This window comes from Momordica charantia, assembly GCF_013281855.1.
Source record: "Momordica charantia cultivar OHB3-1 chromosome 9 unlocalized genomic scaffold, Mcharantia_2.0 BLBB01000009.1, whole genome shotgun sequence".
NCBI classification, from domain to species: domain Eukaryota; kingdom Viridiplantae; phylum Streptophyta; class Magnoliopsida; order Cucurbitales; family Cucurbitaceae; genus Momordica; species Momordica charantia.
This window is the reverse complement of record NW_028275167.1, coordinates 28,824,374-28,842,767: the sequence shown is the minus strand read 5'-3', so window position 1 is coordinate 28,842,767 and position 18,394 is coordinate 28,824,374. Positions and strand designations below refer to the sequence as shown.

The following is an 18,394-nucleotide window of genomic DNA, read 5'->3' as shown; positions in this document are numbered from 1 at the left end:
AAAATTACTTTCACAAAATTGCTAAAATCATTAATTCTAAAATTAAACAATCTAAAATTGATGGCTAATTTTCTTAGTATGAAAGTTTCAAAACATACTATAGTCTTCTTAAAGGAGAGGCTTTCTACATAAATTTTAGAAGATTAAGGATAGAGTTAATAATTAAGATTAGATATGAAATTTTTGTATTTTTTGTTCATATATATGAATATAGTTGACACTTTGACACGAAATTAAAAATTTGAGGAATTTAGTGTAAAAAAATTCAGAAATTTAACTGGTTGTTAATTTATACCTGTTATATTTACAAACATGAGATACATCAATATAATATTATGAGGTTGCAAATATGAAATTTAATTTAATTTTTTTATATCTTTGAGTATTCAGGTCAACTTACACAAAAATTGAATAATATCAAAAAACAACGATCTATCATATTACATTTTGTTGTCAATGAAACTCGTAAGATATTAAATCATAGGTATGTAGTCATGATTTTAAAATTTGTGCATGCCTATTTGAATACTCTTTTTTTATATATATAGTTTCTAATTTTATCGTATATCACTCGTTTACATCTACTAATCTATAAATGATAAATTATATTATTGGTAATCCATCAACGATAAATTTATCACTAATAGACGTTCATCAATAATATAATCTATTAGTAATATCGTGATTACCATATCTATAAATCTAGAAGGTTGAAGCCGTATATTTTCAAATTGAGTTTGTTTTACCTTAAGAGAGCCTTTACAAATTTTTAAAATTAAAAGAAATAAACATAGAATAGATAGGACGCAAAAATAAAAAATTATCAAAACAAAAAATGAAAAGAAAACTACGCTTTTCTCGGGAAATTACTTTCAAAAGTTTATAGAATGCTCATTCCTTTGGCAACTTTAATATTTAATTAAATTTAAAAGGATGTGAAATTACACTTTAATATTTAATTAAATTTAAAAAGACGTGAAATTACAGTACTACCTCTTTGTTAAAAAAATCTAACTCTTCGCCCCCCTTTCTCTCTGTTTTCGCTCCCCTTTTTCTTGACAATTCGTTTTGAAACAAAGTGAAAGAAATTAATTTAATCTTCGAGCTTAGTTTCGTTTCTTTTAATTTTTCCATTGTTCCATCGATTTGAATGATTAGGGCTTCGTTTTTTGTATGTTGAGGAGTTGAACGACTTTTTCTTTCCGTCAAACGAATACATGAATGTTAATGCATCTATTTAGGTATTTTTCCATCGATTTCATTGTCCGATTATACTTTTTTTTTCGTTCGATGTTATTTGTTGATTTTCCCTTTGTTATTGTTTTGTTGAAATTGAGGTCTGTGGGAGGTTGAAGAAGAAGAAGGAATGTCACTCTTGTTAAGCCTCTGTTATTTTTCTCAGGTTCGACCTCGGGCGAGGTTAAGCCTGAGGTATTTGAAGAGGCTCAACCTCAAGGTAACCTCGGGCTCAACCTCAAGGTTACCTCGAGGTTTAGCCCGAGGTATTTGAAAGATGTTCAACCTCAAGGTTACCTCGAGGTTCAGCCTCTTCCGAATACCTCGGGCTCAACCTCGCCCGAGGTCGAACCCGAGAAAAATAATAGAGAGCACAAACTCTCGAGCGACTTTCAAATTTTAATCCTCGCTGGAGGTTTCTAAGCATCTGGAAAAGCCCTCAGTCTCAACCTCCGACGAGACTGCGCCTAGGAAACTTTTCAGAGGCCTAGAACCTTGAGCAATGTTTGAAATTTCTTCCAAACATCGCTCGAGGTTGAGTGTCTTTCAATTACCTCGGGCTCAACCTCACCCGGGTTGTTCACAAGAAGTTTGACAGAAACTTAACAAACCTTGAGCGAAAGAACAAATTTCTTCAACCTCACTCGAGGTTCATCTCACTTCGCCCGAGTTCGCCCTTCTTCTTCAACCTCCCACCACAAATATTTCAAATAAACCTCACATCCTCACAAACAGATACCTCAAAATTGACATAATAATATACTAAAAAATAAGAATAAGGAACACACAAACAGTAATCAATTTTCCTACAATTTTCCTATTTTTCAAAACATGAAATACACGAGAAACAAAATTTAAATCGAAGCAATGTAATTCGTGTATTCATTCATCCAAACACCGAAAAACAAAATCGGCGGAGAAACAAAACATTCAACTCCTTAACAACGATGAAAATCGAAGCCCTAACATTCAAATCAATGGAAAAGAACAAAAATTAATAGAGAAGGAAATGAACGAAAGCGATTTCGAATAGAGAAGACGATAGAACAGAAGTGATTTTGAACCGAGAATGAGAAGAGAAAGAGACGTCCGGTAAAATGGTTTGATTTTTAAACAGAGGTAACAGTGTAATTTCATTTCCTTTTAAATTCAATTAAATATTAAAGGGGGTCACCCAAAATCGAAGAGGAGGTTATTGAGCATTCAAGACAACTTATTTGAGCCAATGTCCCGTTTTTCTCTTGGCACCCTTCTCAATCGGCGAGCAGCGCGGCCGAGTCATTGGCGTCAAAAATATTTCCCTCCGACACACAAGAAGCGAGTCCAGTGGCGTCAAGAATCTTGCCCAGAACTGTCGATTTCTCGAGCGGATTGAAGGGTCACGAAAACTTCCCCTCTTCGTCCCTCGAAGTCTGAGGTTCGTGATTTCTCTTCGTTCTATTCCAATCCTCTCAGGTATTTCTATAATTGACGATTTGAAGCACCGAGTCTTTGCTTAGCGATTCATTTCTGTAATTGCATGCATCATTCCACAGCTTCATCGATTGCATTTTATTTCTTATCTGGGATGTTGAATATTCTGATTGGGAAATCATTGAAACACCATATGGACTCTACTCTCTTCTACTCTATTGATTATTTCAACCTCAAATATTAACATTGTACATTTTTCGATCACAAGTATTGTTGTTGGATCCGTGGATTTTTGAAGAACTGTTATACTTATTCTGCAATCTGGGGTTCATACTTTAACCTTTCTCTTCGCTTTCTGACAAGCTGTAGACCTTATTTAACTTGTTGGTGGTTGATGTTTAAGAAGTAAATCATAATCCACAAAATGTGGGGGCTTCTTTATGCACGTTTACATTCACAAATTATTGGTGTCTTTTCCTATTTAGGGTAACTTTGGGATGCTATTTGAAAAAAAGTGTTTTGTTTTGGAATCACGTTCGAAAGAAAACTAATTAATTGTTTTATCTAAAACCACTCCCCAAGTGCTTTTTATGTGCTTAAAATTCATCAAAAGAATCATGTAGTGTAATTGAAGGTGAAGGTCAGGGTACATGTGGTTAGCTGGTTAGATCGACAACAAAGTCTTGTATTTAAAACCTTTTCATTTCCCTTCTGCTCATTTGGAGCCATTGTTATTGATTTTTAGCAATCAGTAAACATGTTCAACTCTTATTTCATATTCTTCAATGCTAATTGGGAGTCACATGCTGTTTTGATGTCTAACTAATAATTTGAGCTTTCGCCTTATCTTTTTTCCCGGACATTTATCTGTAACACCCATTTGTTATCTTCTTATTATTTTCTCTAAGGTTTTATCAACTTTATCTTCTTACAGATATAGACTTGGACTCTTAATGTTAGAAAATGTCGAAGTGTAAACGGAGGAATCGAAGGCAGAGGAAGAAACGTAAGTTGAAGGATGGAAGGGAAAATTCCACTATGGATTGGGCAGGGCTTCCTCGTGATATTCTTGTCACGATCTTCGGGCAGTTACCTCTAATTGATTGCTTGTCAGTCGATAGTGTTTGTAAGCAGTGGAGCAACATCCTTGCTGAACTTCCAAATTGGAAGAGGTGTGGATTCCCATGGCTTTTGATGTCGGGTCAAAACGATAGAGAGATGAGAACATGCTTTAGCGTTCTAGACAATCTAGATTGGGAAGTGGAGCTTCTCGAGGCGTATGGAGGTTATGTTTGGGGATCCTTTCAGGACTGGCTGATCCTGGTGAAGGATCTTGGTTGTTATTCTCTTGAAGTCAGTCTATTGAATCCCTTCTCTTTGAGGAAGATTAACCTTCCAAGGCTTTGGAACTTCTATCACAAGATGGTTCTTTCTGGGTCTCCTGTCGAGGAAAACATGATTTGTGCAGCCATTCATAGTGAGCATAGCGAAATTGCTTTCTGGGTTCAAGGATCAGAAGGATGGCACAAGTATAGACTCGAAGGTATGCCTTTCGAGGATGCTGTCTTCTGTAATAGTAGTCTTTTTCTTCTCTGCAATGACTGTAACATTTACCAACTCGATGCCATGAGTATCATTACGAATGTTAGAGGAAATGACTGTGCTTCATCTGTTTCCGAGATCAAAGCACAGTTCCATGAAGCTAGAAACCTGGAAATAAACAGTCCGCATGTCCTGAAGTATCTTGTGGAATCCTCGGGGGAGGTTTTGCTGGTATGTAGGTATTTTAGCGAGAAACCTGATGCCATACTCGAAACAGTAAATTTCGAGATCTATTCGCTCGATATTTCTCAGATGTACTGGGAAAGGGTCGATAATCTAGACAATCAAATTCTGTTTTTGGGTAAATGTTGTTCTAGATCTCTTTCCTCAACTGAGTTTGGTATTGGTTTCAGTAACTGTATATATTTCTCCAATGATGATGCTACTCCTTGGTGGAATGAATGGGATTCTAATCATTTGAAAGGATTGGCTTCTCGTCTTGGACTCGACAACTCCTCCCGAAAAGATTGGGGAACCTTTCATATCAGCAAAGACAACAATGGAAGCTTTTGTTTCCGCGGTAACCGCGACAATTGGGCGCCAATCTGGTTCACTGCACCTCTATGGTGGTATAGCAAGAACATCGTCCAACAGACAAGACGATATAGATAAACTACGGTCGAACTTATCAAGATTCGGTGATCAGAATCCAACTTGAGATGGTTGAGAATGAAAGAAGCTTAAATTTTTTATAGGGTCAAGTGATACAGAATGTACATGCCATACATGTAAATTGTTGAAGCTTCAAGAACAGCCTTCAGTATGTAGGAGTAGTACTTCTCTTTTGTATATGCTCTTTTTTGCCAGTATAATCATAATGTGTATATAATGCTAAATGATAATGTTTGGTTACTGTTGAAAGAGCAGAATCATGGCTGTCCTGCTGTCCATCTGAACTTATTAGGAAAGAGGAGAACAGGTGAGTCTGAATAGTTTTGCTTTTGAATTTTATCCCAATGTCTTAATTTGATCCATTATTCTTCTGAGGAACTTGTAACATTTTGGCTACTGCATTTTTTCCATGGTTTAATCTATTTCTTTTTCTTTTTGAAAAATGAACAAGGGCGTTGGACTTTATGTTATACAACAGTTGAGGCAACGAGCCATTGTTGTAGGAATCTACAATATAAGTCACACGATCTGGATTTCGAAAGATTAAAAGGAAAATATATATGATTGGGGGCTTTCTGCTGTAATTTGCAATTTAATTTCATTTTTTTTCTTAGTTGAAGTGATGTTTTTGTCTTTTTGCTCCTTTTTCTTTATACTGTCACACTGATGGTAAAATGGAAATTGCTTCTTTTTAAGATTTTCTCTTTGGGAGATCATAACATAAGTTTCATTATTGGAAAATATTCTCTCTCTTCCATTATTTCATTTCAATTTTTGACTTTTGAGTAACATTTATTTCTCTTTTAGGACCTATAAAAAGATGGCTTCAGTTTCGGTACCCAAAAAAAAAAACTTTATTTCTATATTGTATTATGAAAACTTAATCAACTCTTAAGTTGTGTAAAAGAAAATGTATATAAATTCTCTAAGTATATTGGTACAATATGACTTGATCCATGTATTAATAATTGAATTTTACAACTTAAAAATTGATTTTTCGTGCACAAATAAATTCAACCTCAAAGTATTATGAACTCAATAACGCCAAATTCAATTCTTTAGCATGCACATGTGCTATTTATCACGTGAACGTTAACGTTTGTCGTTTCTTGTCTTTCATCTTATCAGTTTTTATGATATTAAATGAAGTAAAGTAAATTTGGTAAGTTAAATCGAAAAAAAAAACTTATTTCTAATTACCCATCATTACTCGTACCTTATGTCAAAGATGCTGCCTAATGTGACTATAATCCTTTCCAACTTTCGAATCGTTATCTATTTAAAGACATTATGTTTATTTATCATGTTTAATTTTTGTAAAATCCTTATTAAAAAAAAAGTAATAATTTTTCCGTGCAATCTGACCGTACACGTGTCTCAAACTGGTCCATCCAAAGGGGTCCACATTCCAGTTGCGATTCCGAGAAGCCCCGTAAATAATCCCTCTCCACCTAACCACATCCCCGGATCTCCTTCCCCTTCCGCCTGCACCTCAGATTTTTTTCTTTTGTCCCTCTAGATTCCCTATTTTACACTTTTGCCCCTACACAACGCCTAAAATTACCCGCGCAGTCCAATACGTCAAAACTGGGAAAAATTGATTTTTTGGAATTTCGTGTGGCGGGAATTCACCCTCTACTTCTAAATCTTGAAAATTACATTATGCAAAAATAATTACCAGATGTTTTGCCCATTCTCGTCATTTCACGCCTCTTCTCCCATTCTCAAATTCATATTTAATTAATTATTTTTATAGTCGGAAATTAATAATTTATGGTAATTACAAATTTGGGATCTGAATTTTACATAGGCAGAGAGTAATTTTTATTTTTTATTTAAAGTCTTTGAATGGCATGGAAAGTCCGAAGCAGCACGTTTGGTTTCATAGAGAAAGAGAGAGAGATTTTTCTTTTCTTCAAATATATATTTTTTTAAATTTACTTTTTGGAATGAAAAAGGAGATTTCCAATTTCTTTTAATCCTAATCGTCTCTTCATCGAACCGTTTTGATGTGTCTACCATTCTCACCCATCTGAAAACCCGGCTCTTCCTCCCGTTCGATTCACTGTGTGTTTTCGTCTTCGTTTCGGCTTCATATACATCGCCGCTGTTCCTCCGATCGGTTCTTGTTTCCTTGAATTTCTTCGCCGGCGATCTGATTTACCAGGCAGATCCGACGATTGCTGTTTCTGCCGTTTGGAATTTCGACAATCGGATCGCTCCTCATTTTCTTCGAGTTGGAGTTCGTCGTCGTTGACTTTGGTTAGGGATTTCTAATAGGAACTTACAGAGTAGTGTTTGAGTTATCAGTAGATAGACTGTGGAGATGTTAGGAGCCGGTGTACGGTTTGGTCGCGGCAGGGGAGAGGACCGGTTCTACGATTCATCCAGAGCGCGCAGAGGCCTTCTCAGTCGTCAAAATGATCGGCTGTGTAGACCTCAAGAAGACGCTTCCGCTACTCCATCCTGCGTCGTTAAGGATTCTTCGCTGCATTCTCCGATTACGCACCGCGTCGCCTCTGATGAAGCTACTAAACCAGTTGCCGTTCCTAATCCTAATCCCCAGCCGGTTGTTTCCCCGTTAAGTAATCTCGAGCGCTTCTTGCAGTCGGTTACTCCCTCTGTGCCTGCTCAGTTTTTCTCCAAGGTTTGAGCAGATTTAGAGAAAATGTGAACTCTACTTCAATTTCACTTCTGGAACTAAACAACTTGCATCTTGTTTCTTTTTTCTTTCCATAGAGTTCGTTGAGAGGTTGGAGGACGTGCGATTCGGAGACGCAACCGTACTTCGTGCTTGGGGATTTGTGGGAGGCCTTCAAGGAGTGGAGCGCTTATGGGGCAGGAGTGCCTCTGCTATTGAATAACACTGATGGTGTGGTTCAATATTACGTCCCGTATTTGTCTGGTATACAACTGTACGGCATGGAACCGTCGGCAAAGCCAAGGTATCCAATATGCTGGAGTTAAGGTCATGGAGATTATAATCTTTATGTTTCTGTTTTTATATGATCGAGAAATGTTATTATTTTTTATACATTCATTGACGCATATATGGCATGCAGCTTCTTAGCTTGGGAGTGTCCAATTTGTTGGTCCTGATTCTTTTCACTTAACGAGCACTAAAGTCTAGGTTGTGATTTGGGTCTCTTTCCTCTCAATTGATTTGATGTTCGATTTCTATCTTGTCCCTATATTTTGTAGCATTATCCTATGGACATAATGTCAGTTCGTAGTTCCTACAGAATGCTTCTATTCCACCAAGGACCCATTTTAGCTCCCCTTATTTAGCTTCACCCTGATGGACCTTTTTTCTAGACAAAATTCCCCCGTCTGTTGCAAAAACTTTTTCAAGTTCTAACCAACTTTTGATAGCATAGCTAATATGTCATCTTGATTAATGGCAGGATCAAGAGTGTTTTTGAGATTGAGAATCTGAACGTCATCTTATGTTATTAGGTATTGTGAGAGGGTGTCATTCAGGAAAATAGAGGCTGCGATAAGTACTGAAGTGCCAATTCGTTTAGATTAATGACTCTAAGAATTTGATTGCTATCTCTTGTAGCTAGAGTTATTTTACCTTTTTGGTTGATTATACTCTTATGCTTTGAATGTTTCTCAACGTAATTAAGAAAGGAACTCTCCATTTGAATGTTGCTCGGCATACTTATCTCTCTAGTGTGTTTTGTTGGGGCATTATATTGTTTCTGAATTTTATGAATTTGAAAGTGAATCCTACCATTTGTTTTCTTCTCGTGTTTCCTTTTTTGTGATGCTGATACATAAGCTTTGGTTGTTTGAAAGGCGATGGGGTGAGGAAAGTGACAGTGACTATAGAGATTCAAGTAGTGATGGTAGTAGTGATTCTGAAACCAAGAGAAGAATAAAACACACTAGAGAGCTACTCCACCATAATGATCCGTCTATCACAGCTCCTCTTAGAATAGATAGATTGTCTTTGAGGGATCAGCACATGGGACTTCATGAAGACTGCTCCAGTGATGAGGCTGAATCTTTCAATTCTGAAGGTCGCCTTCTATTCGAGTATCTTGAAAGAGACCTACCGTATTCACGTGAACCTTTGGCTGACAAGGCAAGTAGTTTTCTGTGTTTTGAGAATATATTTAGTTGTACAGCTTCACATTTTTCTTCTTTAATTTTGGCATACAGATATTGGACCTTGCTTCGCGCTTCCCTCAGCTGAAAACAATGAGAAGTTGTGACCTACTACCATATAGTTGGATATCTGTGGCATGGTATCAGAATCGTCCATTTTTCTTTGAAAGCTGTGTAATATACATGTGACTAATTGGCTTCCTACCCAAAACGTTATAGGTACCCAATTTACAGAATACCAACCGGGCAAACATTAAAGGATCTTGATGCTTGCTTTCTCACGTACCATTCTCTACATACAGCAATCAGAGGTGATTGAATTTTTTGCCAGTTTGACATGCTAGTCTGATTTTTACGCATGCTTTTGTCTTAATATCTTTTTAATTCTTCCAATTTAAGTTCATTTTATTCTTCTTTGTTTATAGTATTGTGTGAGATTCATGGTGTCATGATGATGTATCTGAGAAGACCACAAATACTTTTCTTCATATTTTTTAGGCCCTCAAAGCACACAAGTGCCATTTGTGGCATATCCTTGCAAGACGGATAGTGCCGAAAAGATTCCTTTAAGAATTTTTGGACTTGCTTCATACAAGTTTAAAGGGTCGTCATTGTGGATGCGAAATGGTGGAGTTGAGCATCAGTTGGCAAACTCCCTCTCGCAGGCTGCAGATCACTGGTTAAGATTTCTCCAGGTCAATCACCCGGATTTCCTGTTCTTCAGCCGCCGAGATGCAACACCTTACTGATACTATATTCTTACCAACTAGAAAGCAAAGCATAACGAGTTGTGGCCCTGGAAAAGAATCCTGTAATTTTGTGCGTTGCGCTGTATGCTTGGTGAAAGGGCGGTTCTCTCGTTTGCTTTCACTAAGGTGAGGGGAACTGGAGGGGAAGGCTAAGGAATGGAATAGGTCCCCAAAAACTGAAGGCTGTAGATGGTCGGCAAGCACATGCCTGATGTAATAACAAAGACCAATGGAAAGTGCATGGTAAAAATGTAAGAGAAAAAGCCTTGGAACTGGAAGGTAGACGTTGGTTCGACGTGTATTAATAAGCAGGTTTCCTTGCCTTTTTAAATCTCTCTGACCGACAGTCCTAATTTTGTTAGAATGTAATGTTATTTAACGGGATATTAATAGGTTTGATTCAGGAGCTCAGATACAGCAGAGCATTGAACTGTATCGCAGGAGTTCCCTTGTCCACGAACTGGTTATAACCTTTAGAAATGTTTATGGAAAGCGTTCAATACGCCCTGAACTTGGGTGTTTTTCCGTTCTTGGTTTCCTTAAAATGGCTTTGAGGCTTGATGAAACAATGGGAATCCAAGCGGATCCGGAGCAATGGAATGCTTGATGACCTTGTTTTTGTTCTCTTCTGTAGAAATGTAAATGTACGGTACCAGCATCTACTGGAGGGGGCCATTCGTAGGAACAGCGTCGGCTTCCCTGGTGCTCGTAAGTGTACTGGTAATTCTCTTTAACCCATCTCCAAGGTTAAATTACAATATTTAACAACTTCGGAACTTTAATAGGTCTCTCTATTTCAACTTTCAATGGTGTGTCTACTAGATTTCAGAATTTTTAATTGTGTAATAGATTTTTGACCTATTTAATATATTTGACGGTCCCAATTTTGTGTCTAATATAACGATGAACTTTTAATTTATGTCTAATAGGTTCAAAATGTTTAATAGACTACAAGATTCCTAAGATACGCTTTCAAAGTTGAGATACTTGTTATACACAAGTTATAAGTTTCGGAATTTATGGGATATTTTTATAGGTTTAGGTATTTGTTAGACATAACTTTAAAAGTTAATGCAAACTTATTCAACATAAATTTTAAGGTTATGCAAATTTATTAAACAAAACTTATTGAAGGGAAATCATATAAGCCTTTATTAATTGAAGAGAAATCATATGAACGTTTATTTAAAACCATTAAGAGTTGGTCTTAAATTAAGTTTCTGATTTCTGAATCCTTCTTTTGATTTTGAAAACAAAAATGGAATCAATGTTTCTGCATGACATTTTTTTAATGGATTTGGCATTTAAAATTACGATTCATGTTCAATTTTAATTATTTCTAATTAACAATTCTCGTGTACAGAAAGAGGAAAAAACAATGTACAAAATTTGAATTGGACTCCTCAAAATATCCTAGTCAATTTCATTTGTTATTATTGTTTAAAAAACAAGTGTCTTTAAGGTCCTTGAATTTGCTTTTTGACGTTGTCGGAATCAATTAAATTATACTAAATTTCTACCTAGCTCACTTTAGTTATCAGTATATTTCATTTTTCCAATATTATTTTAAAATATAACTTTACTAAATATATGTCCTTTAATTAGTACTTAGAGGCAACTAGGTTGTTCCGACATGAATCTTGGAATAATTGAGATTTGACAAACACGGGCAACATATGAGCCTATGTGCACTGTGCTTATTAAGATTAAAAAGTACAAAATTAATTTTTTTAGGTGTATACAATAACATTAATTAAAAATAATTTGCTGGGAATTTTGAATACTTAAAATAATTATTTCAAATATTAAAAAAATATATATCTATGTGCACTGTGCTTTCAATTTTATGTTATGTCTTTGAATTCAAAAGAGTCCATCTTTACATAGATTATGATTAAAGGGAAATAAATGAAACTATTGTTATAGAGAATGAAATGATTTAAAAAGCAATTTAAGAAAGGAAAAAAAATCAAAACTTTAATTTTTTCTTCCACGAACTCACGATTTTTTTGGGTCAAAAATAGGTAGTTTTGAATTATTTTAAAGTTGCCATCTTAAAGACTTATTTTATTTATTTATTTTTTTGATACACAAAATGTGAGGGGTGGAGGTTCGAACTCATTACTTTTTGGTTAGAGATAGATGCTGTAGCCATTTGAGCTATGTTTGATCTGACTTTTTAAAAGCTTAATTAATGGAATAAATTAGTACAAGTTGATGAATATTTTTTACTATTACTAATATGAACTTAGTTAAGTAATGAATGATACATGTTTGAAGCCACGAGTTCGAATTCTTCACTTCTATTTGTACCAAAAAAGAAAAAAATTCTTTTACTATTATTATTTTGGTCTTTTTAAGTTCTACCCACGAAGCATTCTTAATAATCACCATAGATGATATAATTCTTATACCGCCCCGCCAGTCCATAACGGGCAGGGCCGGCAGGCATGTAGATTGTGGAGTAAGTAACCTACTATAGCCGGTGAGGCAACCGGCAAACGGACAAACTGAGTTTCCGACAACCCAACGCCGTTCCGTTCCGCGTACACACATTTTCTCAAGACGGTCCAATTAAGGGTCCCACCTCCCGCAGGGCCGCACTAGAAGAAACAATAAATTGATAAACTGTCCACCGTAGCCAAGAAAACCTCCACTCAAATCTCGCCACGTGTCCAACTCCAATCCAAAACCATATTTCATTGGTTCCATAGTTAAATCAAAGTTAATGAGAAAGCAGGGAATCAGAACTCCTAATAATCGGAATCAAAATTCCGCCGAATTTCATCAAAAAGCAGATAAAGTTCAAAATTTGAAGCCTCCCCTGTTGTAATGTAATCAGCGATCTCTGTTACAGTGAGAAAGAGAGAGAGAAAAGAAAAAGGGACGATGCCGATAATGGCGGTTTCTGCTATTGTATTGGCCACCATCACTTCTCTGCATCTCATCGCCTTCGTCCTCGCCGTCGGCGCCGAGCGCCGCCGCAGCACGGTACATTTCTGTTTCTTTACCTCTCTGTTTCAGAGACCCTTTTCATCAATGGCTTTTTCCCTTTTTTGGGTGTTTGTTTGAAGGCCAAGGTTGTGCCGGATGAGTACGACGAGCAGACGTACTGCGTGTACGGCACCGACGCGTCGACGGTGTACGGACTGTCGGCGTTCGGTTTGCTTCTGATAAGCCAGACGGTGGTTAACGGCGTGACCAAGTGTCTGTGCTGTGGGAAAGGTTTAATCAGCGGATCAAAAACCACCGCCGTCGCCATTTTCTTCTTCGTATTCTCCTGGTACTTAATTACAGATTTTGGGTTTTCAATTTTCAAATTGCGCGTTTGAATTGGATTGATTTCGGGAGGGATTTGTTTAGGATGGGGTTTGTGGGAGCGGAGATTTGCCTGCTGGCGGGATCGGCGAGGAACGCGTACCACACCAAGTACAGGGCGGCGTTCGGCGGGGAAAATCTGTCGTGTGCGACGCTGCGGAAGGGGGTGTTCGCCGGCGCCGGCGCCATGACGGTGGTGTCGTTGGTGGGGTCGGTTGTGTACTACGTGGCGCACTCGAGGGCCGACACCGGAGGATGGGTGAAGCAGCGGCGGAATGAGAATGAGAATGATGGGCTGCCCATGGCGGCGGCGCCTTACGATCTGAAACAGAACGCCTAGGGTTTGGTTTTTGGTTTTTGATTTATTATATTAGAAATCAGAGGGAAAGGGAAGTGTTTGGTTTTTGGTTGGTAGAGAAAAAGAGAGGGAAACTGTTAATTAGTCAAATCCACCTTTCTTTTTCTTTTTCTTTTTTGTTTTCTTTTTGGGTCTTTTGCTTTATTTATGTATATTTAGATTTTAGGGTTGCTTTACGACATTTGGGTCTCCAACGTTTGATTCGTTCTCTGCTGTGATGGTGCCATTTGGCTGTGTTTATGGTCTTTTTATTTTTACAGTGAGACTCGTTTACTTATCCGCAATCGTAATCAAAGAATCGTAAGCTACACATCTTCGTAGGAAGATCTCAGATTATTGCTAATGTTTAGGGCATGGTGTGTCCAGCACAAGAATTGCTGACATTTGACGGATGTCCCATCTTTGGTGTCAGATCCTAGAAGTTGACGCAGAATCCTGTGTTAGATGACATGGTCAGGATCTTCTAGGGCACTGTTCCTCAAATGAGCAAAAACAGTGGAAACGAAATTTGTTGTTGCAACGACGAAAAAGCACGAAAACGGTAAATCATTGCCGAAAGTTGCAACGATACGATTTTCGTCACTGAAAGTCTTTTGAAACGCAGCTCTAGTGACCACACTTGCGTCAAAATCTTTTTTATCGCTGAAAGTTTTCAACGACAAAATTTTAGTTTCTACCGCAAAGGTACATCCCATAAGCTCATTTTTCTTCTAGTATAGCTAGAGAGTAAATAGGCAACTTAATTAAATTTGAAAAAAATTAATTTTTTTTCCTTGTTTTAAGTTCAACCATGGTGAGATGGAGATTAAAACTTTTTGAGATGATAATGTGTCTTTATAATAATATTGGAAAGAATAAAATTAACCCTATTTGAAATTAGTAGCTTTTTCCCTTTTACATACTAGTACTTGAAATTGGTCTTTGTAGATATGATAATAAATAAAAAATTGATTATTTTTTTTAGTTCAACCACGTGTGTGAGCGGAGATTTGAATCTTTAATATATCCCTTATGAAAAAATTAATTGATTAGGATTGGGAACGGAAAAGAAGTAAATTTGAAGATGGGTAATATTAATGGGGGTTGTGGTGTCCATGGAAACTTAATGGAGAAAATAGAAGAGAGAATGAATATTAATTATTCCTCAAAAGCCAATTGCCAAAGCCATTCCATTCCTTTCTTTGCTCTTTAAATGGGTGTCCCCAAAGTTTAGAATTTTCATAATCGATCCCATCTTCAACCTTCAAATTCATCCTCAAATAAATCTACAATTAACATAATAACTAATCCCCACAATATAACTTCCGGCAAGCCCAACAATGTCCGATTCCGGTGACTATGACCGTCGTCAACCCCGTCTCCTCCGCCGTCACAGGTTTATGCATTCCATATTAGGCCATGGCAAAGGTTAATTAATTTCCTACACAATCTCCATATTATCTCATGTTTCTCCTATTACGTTTTATGAGTTTAATTATAATTAGTTCCTTTTAACATTTTAAAACCGTATTTTCTTGGATGGAGTATTAAAATTGACAGATAATAAACTTGCATGACATGATACTTAGTGATCATTTATAAATTTAGACGAAAAATCAAATCATAGTTTAGGAAGGAAAAAAATATGAAAGATTTAATAAAGGGATAGAGAGAAAAGAGTTCTTTTTTTCTTTTTTTTTTATAAAAAATAAATTACTGTCAAATTTCTAATTATACTGGTAATTAGTAGAAAAATTCGTACACATTGTCGGTTTGGAAGGAAGTATATTCAAGCTTCTTATCCTTCATCCAAAATTCTAAGAACTTTAAGTTTCGGCACCATAGCTTCTGATCAACCAATTATTTAACATTCAAATATAATTGAAAAATAGTACAAGATAAGGGAATAAATTAAAGCCTTTTAAATAATAGGTATTAAATTAGACAAACACCCAAACATAATATTAGAGATCAAAACACGTATATTTAGGAAAGATTAGACATATACCATAATTTATCAGCTTAATCTTTTAGCTTATAATCACGTATGAAATTCTATGTTGGAAGGGAACCATTTCCATCTTTTAATCACTGGAATGTATCATAACCTAATGGCACACTTAATGTTTTGAATTTAGTAGTAATCTTAATTAACATATAATAAATTAATTTGGGTTGAAAATAATGCAGTGGCAGACATGATGTTGTGGAAGAACAAGACAGCATCGGCGGCAACGTTGGTTGGATTGAGTGCGGTTTGGTTGGTGTTTGAGGGTTTGGAGTATCCTTTTGTTACTCTTCTTTGTCACCTCCTCATCATCCTCATGCTTCTTCTTCTCGTCTGGAACAAGTTGGCACTTTTGGCCAACTGGTATATAAATATTTTTGCTCTCTCTCTTGATTTTGTCGGGATTTTATACGACTTTTTTGGTCCTCGTGAGGTTCTATATCATAATAGCAGTAGCTCGTAGCTCGTGTCTATTATGTTTTGATCAGTACAATAATGAACTGAGATCTTTTTAGCAGTGACAAGTTTTGCTGTGTTTTATATATTGGTAGGGCTCCCCCCAATGTCCATGATTTTCAAATCTCTGAGTCCACTTTCAGACACTTGTTTGATTCATTCAACTGGTTGCTGTTCAACTTCTTTGAAGTCTCAAGTGGGCATGATTTTAAGCTCTTTGCAATGGTACTTAACTTAATTACCCACCCAAACTTAATTAGTTTTTAATTTGTTCCAGAAAATGTATGCTTTTGGCAAAAGTACTTTACTTATAACTTATAACTACTTTGATAAAAGCGCATGCATTTGGGTCAAAGTAATTCTTATATCATGTGTTTTGGTAGCCTACACAAATTGCTTCTGGCTTTGAGTTTATACACAATGATAAAGTGATAATTTTGAGTATCACCTATGCATTTATTCATGACAAAGTGATTTTAGTTTTAACCAAAAAACACTTCAAAATATAGTTTAGAAGTACAATTACCGTAGGTTGGATAAATGTAATACTCACCTCACTGCAAATAACAATGCAGAGATTCGAATACAGGACATTTCGCTCTGATGGATGAACAAACCACCACTCGATCCAAAAACTTAAACTGATGGGTTGGATAAATTTAATTCATTTATGGATATCTAACAAAAATCGCTACCAAACCCAATCTTAAAAGAACAACTCAAACAAACTCTAATTATTTTTCTTTTGCAGGTAATGGGGGGCCTTTGGTTGATATCAGCTATTGGGGAGCTGGCCAATACATTAAATCTCATCTACATTGGTACACCCTCTCTCAATATATATCTAGGCCACTTTTAAATGTGTGATGTCGGAAAATGTTGATCTATAGATAGATACTTTGAAAAAGTTATAAAAAGAATCATAATAAATATTTAAGCTAATAACTACATATTTCACTTTTTAAATAAGTTAAAATTTATTAATATAATGTCCAGGGTGATATTTTGTTTATACTTTTGTATTTGTTGTCAATTTTTGTTCAGATACTATGAAAATATCAATTCACCTTTTTATACAAACGTCGCACTCATACGCATGTGAAAATGTTGATATATCCATGAAAATTTAATATCCATCTACAACTAACTTTTTTTTTTCTTTTTTGTCGTCAAAACTGGATCAGTGTTTGTGAGCTTACAAACGGTGCCGTTTCTGTACGACAAGTACGAGGAGGAGGCGAACCAGCTGTGCGTCCAGCTCAAATCTTACTTCCACTCTTTCTTCCACGCCCTTGACTCCAATGTCCTCAGCAAAATCCCAAGGAAAAATAAAAACAAATAATAATATAATTACTCAAAATTACTATATTTAATTAATTATTTCATTCCTTCGTAAAAAAAATTACATGTAAATGGGAGACTTCTTTAATACCATATTTAAGCTAATTAATGATTCAGATTTCTTCTTTGTTCTGTATTAATATAATGTTTGTTTTAATTGTCTTATTTAAATATTTTGTTTTGTTATCTAATGATGTAATCTATCAAGGCGTGCCGATTGTTCAATTCTTAATTTAAATAATTTTCAGAAATATATTGCAGAATATTTGGGTTATATGTCTGAATGCCAAATAAATGCTACCTGGGCCGTGGGCCTGGTACAAGCCCATATGATTATGTTGGGCTTGTTTGAGAATGTGTGTGCTAGTATTCATTAGTATTTTTATTATCTGCCACGTTAATAATTAATTTGTTTAATTACTATTTTGGTCCTTATACTTTTGGTTTTGATTCATTTTGATTTTGTACTCCAATTTTGTTCATTTTTCATGCTTTCAAAATGTCTATTTTGGTTCCTTTACTTTTAAAAATAGATCATTTTGGTTCATATTTGTAAAATTTTAACACAAATTAATACACAATTGCTACATTTCAAGAAAATTAACGAGTAAAATGTGATGCTTGAAATAAATGAGATAAAAATAAAGATAGAAGGTGGTCTCTTTTTAAAAGTATATGGACTTGAATAAACAAAAGTTGAAATTATAGAAATAAAAAATAGACAATTTGAAAGTACGAGGTAAAAAAAAAAAAAAGTAGTATTTAAACTTATTCATTAATATTTTTACTTTTAAGAGCGGGAAAATATTTCAGTTCAAGAATAATTCAAAGGGACCCACATTTATAAAGTTCAGAAAAAAGTGATGAAAAAATGGGAATAATATTTTAAATCCACAGCTTTTTTTTATAGATAGGATTATTCTCTAATTAACTTGAGAATAATAGGGTACACATTTGGCGTTGACCCAATTGCCCTTTTCTTTTCTTTTCTTCTCTCCAAATGATGTTGATAATTGATATTGACAATTTTTTGTCTTCGCATTTCTTTTTATTCAAATTATTTTTCTCACTCTTCTTAAATTAATTGATTTAAATTGCAAGTATTGTCAACAATTTTGACAAATCATTGGTAACATCGAAATTTTTTTAATAATATTGATCGATAAATTTTAACAAAAATATTTTTGACTTTTTGCACCAGTAGGTGAC

At 35.5% G+C, this 18,394-nt stretch overlaps 4 protein-coding genes across 6 annotated transcripts; all 4 read left to right on the top strand.

Moving 5' to 3' along the window:
• Nucleotides 1-2,411: 2,411 nt before the first annotated feature.
• Nucleotides 2,412-5,225, top strand: LOC111018751 (putative F-box protein At2g33200). Of its 2 annotated transcripts, none has more exons than XM_022294986.2 (2): nt 2,412-2,653; nt 3,584-5,225. In XM_022294986.2, the coding sequence occupies exon 2, from the start codon at nt 3,613-3,615 to the stop codon at nt 4,861-4,863; it is 1,251 nt and encodes a 416-aa protein (XP_022150678.2). In that variant the 5' UTR covers nt 2,412-2,653; nt 3,584-3,612; the 3' UTR covers nt 4,864-5,225. The 2 variants fall into 2 exon arrangements, with proteins under 2 accessions (XP_022150678.2, XP_022150679.2); XM_022294987.2 differs by having other exon boundaries at nt 2,412-2,691.
• Nucleotides 5,226-6,738: 1,513 nt separating this feature from the next.
• Nucleotides 6,739-10,254, top strand: LOC111018737 (uncharacterized). 2 transcript variants are annotated; one of them, XM_088117752.1, is made up of 6 exons: nt 6,739-7,510; nt 7,603-7,808; nt 8,665-8,953; nt 9,031-9,116; nt 9,196-9,287; nt 9,402-9,661. In XM_088117752.1, the coding sequence occupies exons 1-6, from the start codon at nt 7,190-7,192 to the stop codon at nt 9,524-9,526; spliced, it is 1,119 nt and encodes a 372-aa protein (XP_087973878.1). In that variant the 5' UTR covers nt 6,739-7,189; the 3' UTR covers nt 9,527-9,661. The 2 variants fall into 2 exon arrangements, with proteins under 2 accessions (XP_087973878.1, XP_022150656.1); XM_022294964.2 differs by having other exon boundaries at nt 6,742-7,510; nt 9,475-10,254.
• Nucleotides 10,255-12,449: 2,195 nt separating this feature from the next.
• LOC111018695 (uncharacterized) lies at nt 12,450-13,658 on the top strand. Its single transcript, XM_022294905.2, has 3 exons — nt 12,450-12,716; nt 12,800-13,008; nt 13,089-13,658. The coding sequence occupies exons 1-3, from the start codon at nt 12,615-12,617 to the stop codon at nt 13,381-13,383; spliced, it is 606 nt and encodes a 201-aa protein (XP_022150597.1). The 5' UTR covers nt 12,450-12,614; the 3' UTR covers nt 13,384-13,658.
• A 979-nt stretch (nt 13,659-14,637) lies between these two features.
• LOC111018734 (reticulon-like protein B14) lies at nt 14,638-17,317 on the top strand. The gene is made up of 5 exons (XM_022294959.2): nt 14,638-14,808; nt 15,571-15,751; nt 15,940-16,069; nt 16,596-16,665; nt 17,029-17,317. Exons 1-5 carry the CDS (start codon nt 14,721-14,723, stop codon nt 17,184-17,186), a joined length of 627 nt encoding a protein of 208 aa, XP_022150651.1. The 5' UTR covers nt 14,638-14,720; the 3' UTR covers nt 17,187-17,317.
• The last annotated feature ends 1,077 nt before the right edge of the window (nt 17,318-18,394 follow it).

What these genes read in the sequence shown, in the direction of transcription:
- LOC111018737 (XM_022294964.2), top strand. Translation starts at nt 7,190, where the DNA reads ATGTTAGGAGCCGGTGTACGGTTTGGTCGCGGCAGGGGAGAGGACCGG. An exon ending in GTGAACCTTTGGCTGACAAG is followed by an intron (nt 8,954 to 9,030) that starts GCAAGTAGTTTT and finishes TTTGGCATACAG; the next exon opens with ATATTGGACCTTGCTTCGCG. An exon ending in TCTACATACAGCAATCAGAG is followed by an intron (nt 9,288 to 9,474) that starts GTGATTGAATTT and finishes CATATTTTTTAG; the next exon opens with GCCCTCAAAGCACACAAGTG.
- LOC111018695 (XM_022294905.2), top strand. Translation starts at nt 12,615, where the DNA reads ATGCCGATAATGGCGGTTTCTGCTATTGTATTGGCCACCATCACTTCT. An exon ending in CCGAGCGCCGCCGCAGCACG is followed by an intron (nt 12,717 to 12,799) that starts GTACATTTCTGT and finishes GTTTGTTTGAAG; the next exon opens with GCCAAGGTTGTGCCGGATGA. An exon ending in TTCTTCTTCGTATTCTCCTG is followed by an intron (nt 13,009 to 13,088) that starts GTACTTAATTAC and finishes GGATTTGTTTAG; the next exon opens with GATGGGGTTTGTGGGAGCGG.
- LOC111018751 (XM_022294986.2), top strand. Translation starts at nt 3,613, where the DNA reads ATGTCGAAGTGTAAACGGAGGAATCGAAGGCAGAGGAAGAAACGTAAG.
- LOC111018734 (XM_022294959.2), top strand. Translation starts at nt 14,721, where the DNA reads ATGTCCGATTCCGGTGACTATGACCGTCGTCAACCCCGTCTCCTCCGC. An exon ending in CATATTAGGCCATGGCAAAG is followed by an intron (nt 14,809 to 15,570) that starts GTTAATTAATTT and finishes AAAATAATGCAG; the next exon opens with TGGCAGACATGATGTTGTGG. An exon ending in ATTAAATCTCATCTACATTG is followed by an intron (nt 16,666 to 17,028) that starts GTACACCCTCTC and finishes AAACTGGATCAG; the next exon opens with TGTTTGTGAGCTTACAAACG.